Source organism: Pseudochaenichthys georgianus, unplaced genomic scaffold (assembly GCF_902827115.2).
Source record: "Pseudochaenichthys georgianus unplaced genomic scaffold, fPseGeo1.2 scaffold_1852_arrow_ctg1, whole genome shotgun sequence".
Taxonomy (NCBI): domain Eukaryota; kingdom Metazoa; phylum Chordata; class Actinopteri; order Perciformes; family Channichthyidae; genus Pseudochaenichthys; species Pseudochaenichthys georgianus.
Window position 1 is genome coordinate 1 of NW_027262603.1, and position 8,688 is coordinate 8,688.

Sequence of the window (8,688 nt, forward strand, 5' to 3'; positions counted from 1 at the left end):
CACGAGGTAACGACTCACGAGGTACGACTCCGGACTCACGAGGTAACGACTCACGAGGTAACGACTCACGAGAGAACGACTCACGAGGTAACGACTCACGAGGTAACGACTCACGAGAGAACGACTCACGAGGTAACGACTCACGAGGTAACGACTCACGAGGTAACGACTCACGAGGTAACGACTCACGAGGTAATGACTCACGAGAGAACGACTCACGAGGTAACGACTCACGAGGTAACGACTCACGAGGTAACGACTCACGAGAGAACGACTCACGAGAGAACGACTCACGAGGTAACGACTCACGAGGTAACGACTCACGAGGTAACGACTCACGAGGTAACGACTCACGAGAGAACGACTCACGAGAGAACGACTCACGAGGTAACGACTCACGAGAGAACGACTCACGAGAGAACGACTCACGAGGTAACGACTCACGAGGTAACGACTCACGAGAGAACGACTCACGAGGTAACGACTCACGAGAGAACGACTCACGAGAGAACGACTCACGAGGTAACGACTCACGAGAGAACGACTCACGAGGTAACGACTCACGAGAGAACGACTCACGAGGTAACGACTCACGAGGTAACGACTCACGAGAGAACGACTCACGAGAGAACGACTCACGAGAGAACGACTCACGAGAGAACGACTCACGAGAGAACGACTCACGAGGTAACGACTCACGAGGTAACGACTCACGAGGTAACGACTAAGACAACGGAGGAAACTAATGCAAATAAAAAGACTGCAAAAATAAAGTGATGAAGAAACGGACGTTATTAATATAGGTCTCTAACGTGATGCTGGACGTCACGTGAGATCGGCTGAGATGCCCGCTGCGCCGCACGCCCATCGAAGGCTGCACCGTCTTTCATCTCGATGCCTGCCGTCTTAAATGTTTGCTTACATTTGAAGAGCGACCTGACGAACAAGCTATTGCTCTCCACAGGCACCGCGAGTAGTGGAGCCACGCTTTAGAGCGTTTACCGCCATGCAGGGCCGGCCCTGGGCATAGGCAGTATAGGCAAATGCTAAGGGCGCATCAACCCATAGGGGGCGCCGACAAAAAAGAAAAACAGTTAGAAATAAAAAAAATATATTTTTTAAAATTTCATAACACAATTTCTCGATTTTGGATCAACAAAATACTTCTTATTATCTTATACTAACAGAAATACGTATATATTGCCTACAGTGCCCATAAACTATGGCACACACCCCCAAATCAAGTTGAACCGCCCCAGTCCCAGTAAAAACCAGAGGTTTATGTGAAATTGTTATTTTTTTGAAATAATGGTTTTAGTGTATAGGTTTTAATTTTGTATTTGTGTTCATTTAAAATAAATCAAACTCCCAAAAAACGTGCACAGCTTCTGTGTGCTTTTATTAACATTGGAATTTACTGTGTGAGCGGCCGCGGGGGGAGCTTCAGAGAGCTCTCTCCTGAAAGACTGAGCGGCTCTGATAGCCTCAGCTCAGTGAGGTAAAGGCACAGCTTTATATGATCATTATAGTTCTACAAAATGAGAGAACAGGTGAACAACAGGTATAAAATACTGACAGTACAAAAAAGTTGTTATTAATAAACAAGAATACAGTTTGAAAGTGATTTGTAAAATATCCATAAAGAAAAAGAAAATCTGCTTCCAGTTCTGTTTCATCTGGTGTTGAGAGAGGTTTCCATAGATCTCTCATGTTGCTCTCAAAGTGCAGCAGATCTAAAATCTTGCCTAGGGCGGCAAATTGGTCAGGGCCGGCCCTGCCGCCATCCATCGTTGGTGTCGTGACTGCGCCGTGCGGGCTGGCATCTAAAGCCAGTCGCAGGCTGCTGTCCGCTGGTGCGTGACGTCGTCGTGGCTTCACTGAACAGGTTCCTTCAGATAGCTACGCAGCCCACGTCCGTGCAGCTGGGGCTTTCTCTGCAGTACTAAAGGGTTCGTCTACCGCGTCTCGGAACCCTGATGTGTCTTCTACGGGTACCCGGAACCCAGCATGTTGTTTTCGGTTCCAGCCCAATGACTATAAAGTGATGTGTGTCTCATATGCATGCCCCTCTATGCCCCCCCCCCAGGTACTGAACATCATGTCGTATGTTCTCCAGGTGCTGCAGACGGACCTCCGGAAGAAGCTCCTCGGCGTGCAGAAGCTGCAGGACCAGGCCTCGGCCAACCTGCAGGACTTCCTGTCCCAGAGGAAGCAGCTGCAGGACTACATTACCCAGATGTTCCTGTGGCTGAAGGGCATGGAGGACCCTCTGATGTCATCGCCCAGCGGCTCCGCCCCCGAGGACATCTGCAGGGTGAAGGTGGGTCAGACTGTCACTCCCCTGTGTCCCCTCCCCCCTGGGTGTTATTAACCTGTGCCCCCCCCCCCCGTGGTGCAGGAGGTGCAGAAGGAGCTGCAGACCCAGCAGGGGGGCCTGGACGCCAGCAGGGAGGCTCTGAACTCGCTCTGCAGGAAGTTCCCCTCCCAGGAGCTGGCTGATCTGGGGTCAGATCTCACCGAGCTCATCAAGACCTTCGAGAGCCTGAACCAGCTGAGTGCCCGCACCCTGGGGGGGCTGCAGACTCACCTGCAGACACACTTCACAGGTGAGGGGGGGTGCAGACTCACCTGCAGACACACTTCACAGGTGAGGGGGGGTGCAGACTCACCTGCAGACACACTTCACAGGTGAGGGGGGGTGCAGACTCACCTGCAGACACACTTCACAGGTGAGGGGGGGTGCAGACTCACCTACAGACACACTTCACAGGTGAGGGGGGCTGCAGACTCACCTACAGACACACTTCACAGGTGAGGGGGGGTGCAGACTCACCTGCAGACACACTTCACAGGTGAGGGGGGGTGCAGACTCACCTGCAGACACACTTCACAGGTGAGGGGGGGTGCAGACTCACCTGCAGACACACTTCACAGGTGAGGGGGGGTGCAGACTCACCTACAGACACACTTCACAGGTGAGGGGGGCTGCAGACTCACCTACAGACACACTTCACAGGTGAGGGGGGGTGCAGACTCACCTGCAGACACACTTCACAGGTGAGGGGGGGTGCAGACTCACCTGCAGACACACTTCACAGGTGAGGGGGGGTGCAGACTCACCTGCAGACACACTTCACAGGTGAGGGGGGGTGCAGACTCACCTACAGACACACTTCACAGGTGAGGGGGGCTGCAGACTCACCTACAGACACACTTCACAGGTGAGGGGGGGGTGCAGACTCACCTACAGACACACTTCACAGGTGAGGGGGGGGGTGCAGACTCACCTGCAGACACACTTCACAGGTGAGGGGGGGGTGCAGACTCACCTGCAGACACACTTCACAGGTGAGGGGGGCTGCAGACTCACCTACAGACACACTTCACAGGTGAGGGGGGGGTGCAGACTCACCTGCAGACACACTTCACAGGTGAGGGGGGGTGCAGACTCACCTGCAGACACACTTCACAGGTGAGGGGGGGTGCAGACTCACCTGCAGACACACTTCACAGGTGAGGGGGGGTGCAGACTGTTCTCCTGGTTCTCCTGGTTCTCCTGATTCTCCTGTTCTCCTGTTCTCCTGTTCTCATGTTCTCCTGTTCTCCTGTTCTCCTGTTCTCATGTTCTCCTGTTCTCCTGTTCTCCTGTTCTCCTGTTCTCCTGTTCTCCTGCTCTCCTGGTTCTCCTGTTCTCCTGATCTCCTGATCTCCTGGTTCTCCTGGTTCTCCTGTTCTCCTGATCTCCTGGTTCTCCTGGTTCTCCTGTTCTCCTGATCTCCTGTTCTCCTGATCTCCTGTTCTCCTGGTTCTCCTGATCTCCTGTTCTCCTGTTCTCCTGTTCTCCTGGTTCTCCTGTTCTCCTGGTTCTCCTGGTTCTCCTGTTCTCCTGATCTCCTGGTTCTCCTGGTTCTCCTGTTCTCCTGATCTCCTGTTCTCCTGTTCTCCTGGTTCTCCTGTTCTCCTGGTTCTCCTGGTTCTCCTGATCTCCTGGTTCTCCTGGTTCTCCTGTTCTCCTGATCTCCTGTTCTCCTGATCTCCTGTTCTCCTGGTTCTCCTGATCTCCTGTTCTCCTGTTCTCCTGTTCTCCTGGTTCTCCTGTTCTCCTGGTTCTCCTGGTTCTCCTGATCTCCTGTTCTCCTGATCTCCTGTTCTCCTGTTCTCCTGGTTCTCCTCAGACCTGGTGCAGGAGTTCCACCGCTGGCTGTTGGAGCAGAAGGAGATCGTGAAGGAGTGCTCGGACCGATCCGGAGACACGAACATCGTGGAGAGAAAGCTGCAGAAACTCAAGGTCACGATATATTCATGCTTTATAAGAGATCTGCTCCGTCACTAGAATACACATTTATATTTTCAGTATACGAATACATTCTACATGTTTCTTCTGTAAAGCTTTCATTTCTTTTCTTTTAAGTTATTCTTTTCTGCAGCTTCTACTGAAATTCAGATGTTTTTTCAACATGTTTTAATATCTATTTCTATTGTAATGTTCTTTTCTAAAGCTTTGATTTAAAGATAATTATTGAAGTTATTTTTGTTTTGTTATTTTATGAGATTTAGCTTTTATGTTAATTTCACTTCCTCTGCACCAAAGCCATCTGTGTGTGAATGCAGTACCCCCTACCTGCCAGCAGGTGTCAGTGCGGAGCTGTAAGGTATCTGTCTGTGCTCTCCGCAGGGTGCCATGCAGCGGGTGGGGAGGGGGAGCAGCGCCTCACGGAGGTGTGTGAGGAGGGGGAGCAGCTGCTCCTCCACCTCCCAAAGGGCAGCGCGGGCCAGGTGCAGCAGCAGCTCTCCTCTCTGCAGCTGGACTGGGACGGCTTCGTGGAGACATGCAGGCAGAACCAGCAGACCCTGGAGGACGGACACTCGCTGCTGCGCGGGTGAGGGGGGGGGGAGAGGGGGGGGAGACCCTGATCTGATCTGATAAACTCTGTGCTCAACCCATAAGAACCCACGCTGACACAGACGGGACATAGACGTTCTGGAACGTTCCTTATTCACTCAACTCGCTGTGAGCACCAGAACCAGGAGATCTGGGTTTCAGAGCGAGCCTCACAGGTCTCTGAGTTCTGGTGCTGCTGGTGATTTCCTGACTGGACACCAGACCAGGTACTGGGCAGGGTCCAGACCAGGTACTGGGCAGGACCCAGACCAGGTACTGGGCAGGGTCCAGACCAGGTACTGGGCAGGGTCCAGACCAGGTACTGGGCAGGACCCAGACCAGGTACTGGGCAGGACCCAGAGCTTGCAGAGTAATGCCCCCCTGTGTGCAGGTTGGAGGCCCGTCTGAAGAAGCTGCGCTGGTGGCTGGACCTGATGGAGCAGAGGATGACCTCCGACCTGATGGAGGCGCTGCAGCGCGGCCCGGAGAGAGCCGCGCTGCAGCAGGTGGAGGAGTTCCAGCAGGAGGTGCTGAAGGAGAGGTGAGGAGATCCTCAGGAAGGCGTTGTCTCCAGATGTGTTTTAGCACATAAAGTAGCATAAAGCTATTTGGACGTAAAAAAAAAAATCACTATTTTAACCCTTTAGCTGCCGGGCCAAGAAACAGCTATGGACAGATTATCTGTTTGCATTTTTTTATCAAATAACCAAAAACAATTTTTTTATTTTATTTTTTTATTTTGTTGACTTACCACAGGTTAGTTTTTAGGAGCCAACTGGCCGAGCTCCTGTCATCATACACAGTACAGTCTTTGGAGCCTTTGCATCAAATAAAACACAAACTCAAATACATTTTTCTTTTATGGAAAATGAGCAAAATATACAACCAGATATATTCATAAAAGATCATTGTAATTAAATAATTGTGAAAAAGTAATGTAAAGTGTTTTTAATAATAACATCATGCTGTGCAGTCGGTGCTCTGACACACAAGTCGACCAAGAAGAGTGATTTCTTCAGGAGTGATTTCTAGCAGGCCAACTTTCTCATCTGAAGGGCTTTCTGTTCAAACCACAGTGACACCTAGAGGTTGTATTGTGCATAACATGTCAACCAAAGGGTAGAGCTCTGAATCAGATGGAGTTCCACTTTTTAATTATTTTTCCAACAAGATATCAAGACGCAAAATGTGCTCTACCAAATGGTGGAGCTGGCAGCTAAAGGGTTAAGATCACATCTGAGCAAAGCGTGGGTCCCAGATGATCGGAAGGTTCAAACCTGACGAATATTTCTGTTTTTACAGTTTCTGCTTGTGATGAATTATGTCATTTAGGTGTTTTCTTTTTTTAAGAAACTATACAATTTAAGAAATGTCAATATTCTAAATAAATAAAACGAGTCTAATCTGTTCAATAAGTAATTCCTTCTCTTCTCATGGAAACGATTAAATATAAACTTATGTGACAATAATAAATAACGATAACAATAATTCCTGTTTTTTCAGTTTCAGTGGTTTCACTTCGATATGTATTAACCCTTCCTCGCCTGCAGGGACTCTTTTGAGCGTCTGTGTCAGGAGGCGCAGGCGCTGAACGAGGGGGGGCGGGGCGACGGCAGTGAGACCCGGGTGTCTGCGCAGCTGCAGTCGCAGTCGCAGGCTCTTCTGCGCAGGGCGAAGGAGAAGCTGCGCTGCGTTCAGGTGTCCCTGCAGGAGACGCTGGGCTACGAGGAGGCGCTGCAGAGCTCCAGGCTGTGGCTGAGCAGCGTGACGGAGCGCCTGCACCTCCTCAGCTCCACCACCGGCAGCAAGGAGGCGCTAGAGAGCAGGCTGGCTGCCGTGCAGGTGAGAACACCCTCCCCGGAGCTCCTCAAATGAAAGCTTTACAATGTTTTATTTATGTTTTATATGCAAGTAGTTCATTTGAATTTGAAGTGTCATTTCAGAAAGTACAACGAGATCAAAAAAATAAATCCTTTCAGTCGTCGAGCAGTGATAATATATATCCATTTATAGCCAGAGAAGACAACAGGACAATAAGGAAATGCAATATAAATGAGATGCATGTATAATGACAATAAATGACTGATTGGTGCTTTTGTTTTGGCGGGTCCAGGACATCCTGCTGATGAAGGGGGAGGGGGAGGTGAAGCTCAACATGACTCTGGGGAAGGGAGAGCAGGTTCTCAAGCACAACCGGGGAGAGGAGGGGGAGAAGATCTGCTCCCAGCTGCAGGGCCTCAAGGACAGCTGGAGCAACATGATGGTGATCTCCATCAGCTGCCACAGGTACACGCACACACGCACACACACACATACGCACACACACACACACGCACGCGCACACACACACGCACACACACACACACACACACGCACACATACACACATACGCACGCGCACACACACACACACACACACACAGTAGTATTACATTACCTTACATTACATTTAGCTGACGCTTTTATCCGAAGCGACTCACAATAAGTGCGTTCGACCAACAAAATACGACCTTGAAGAAAACAGAATCATAAAGTACATCAGGCTTCATAGAGCCAATAATTTCAAGTGCTACTCAGCTGGCTTTAGGTAAGCCAGTCCTTTATTAGTATATAAGTGCTTTGTTAGTAGTTCTATCGCAAGTACCATTGTCTTGAAGTGGATTCTAGCAGTTACCGGAAGCCAGTGGAGGGAGCGGAGGAGCGGGTGGTGTGGAACATTCAGGAAGGTTGAAGACCAGACGAGCCGCTGCATTCTGGGTGAGAGAGGTCGGATGGCACATGCAGGCAGACCAGCAGGAGGGAGCTGCAGTAGTCTAGTGAGGTGACGAGAGCCTGGACCAGAACCTGCTGGCTCTCTGGGTCAGCTGGGGACGCGTCCTCCTGATGCTGTAGAGCGTGTATCTGCAGCAGCGGGTTGCAGCAGCGATGTTTGCAGTGAAGGACAGGTTGTTATCCAGGGTCACACCCAGAGTCCTTGCAGTCTGAGTCGGGGAGACAACAGAGGGGCCGATGTTGATCGTCAGGTCAAGAGAGGGACGATCTTTTCCCGGAAGGAAAGCAGTTCAGTTTTGTCCAGGTTGAGCTTGAGGTGGTGAGCAGACATCCACTGAGAGATGTCAGCTGGACGAGCAGAGATGCGAGCGACGACCTGGGTCTCTGAGCGGGGGAAGGGCAGGACTCATTGGGTGTCGTCAGCGTAGCAGTGGGATGAAAAACCATGCGGGCTAATGACAGATCCGAGCGAGTTTGTGTACAGGGAGAAGAGGAGGGGACCAAGAACAGAGCCCTGAGGGACCCCTGTAGTTAATTGACAAGGGTCGGACTCGGACCCTCTCCAAGTGACCCTGTAGGTGCGGTCTTTGAGGTATGAGGTGAGGAGGGAAAGTGCAGAGCCTGAAGGAGGATCTGATGGTTCACCGTGTCGAATGCAGCAGACAGGTCCAACAGGATGAGGACAGAGGAGAGGGAGGCTGCTTAGTGTGCAGTTCCTCAGAGACAGCAAGGAGGGCAGTTTCTGTGGACAGTATATAACAGTGTCCCCCCTACACTGATAACAATAGTTAACATTTGTATTTACCTTTCAAGGAACCCAAGGCCGCTTTACATGATGTGAACAAACAAACAAACAACAATGGGACACTACTCTCCATCGGCTGCCACACACGGTATCTAACCCTCTCTCTCTGCAGCCGCTTGGAGGTGGCCTCCTCTCAGTGGACTCTCTACCTGGCCTCCCACCAGCAGCTCCTTCAGTGGATGCAGTCTGTGGAGCAGGAGCTGGGGGGGGCGCTCCCTCCTCAGGTGGGT

General features: G+C 51.0%; 1 protein-coding gene across 1 annotated transcript; it reads left to right on the forward strand.

Moving 5' to 3' along the window:
- The first annotated feature begins 2,098 nt into the window (after positions 1 to 2,098).
- On the forward strand, positions 2,099 to 5,384 carry LOC117441625 (nesprin-1-like). Its single transcript, XM_034077690.1, has 5 exons — positions 2,099 to 2,320; positions 2,399 to 2,606; positions 4,176 to 4,288; positions 4,676 to 4,880; positions 5,274 to 5,384. Exons 1-5 carry the CDS (start codon positions 2,099 to 2,101, stop codon positions 5,288 to 5,290), a joined length of 765 nt encoding a protein of 254 aa, XP_033933581.1. The 3' UTR covers positions 5,291 to 5,384.
- Positions 5,385 to 8,688: the final 3,304 nt, after the last annotated feature.

Excerpts from the sequence above, each read along its gene's own strand:
- LOC117441625 (XM_034077690.1), top strand. The coding sequence starts at position 2,099 with ATGTCGTATGTTCTCCAGGTGCTGCAGACGGACCTCCGGAAGAAGCTC. Across the intron at positions 2,607-4,175 it reads CCTGCAGACACACTTCACAG|ACCTGGTGCAGGAGTTCCAC; the intron begins GTGAGGGGGGGT and ends GGTTCTCCTCAG. Across the intron at positions 4,289-4,675 it reads GAAAGCTGCAGAAACTCAAG|GGTGCCATGCAGCGGGTGGG; the intron begins GTCACGATATAT and ends TGCTCTCCGCAG.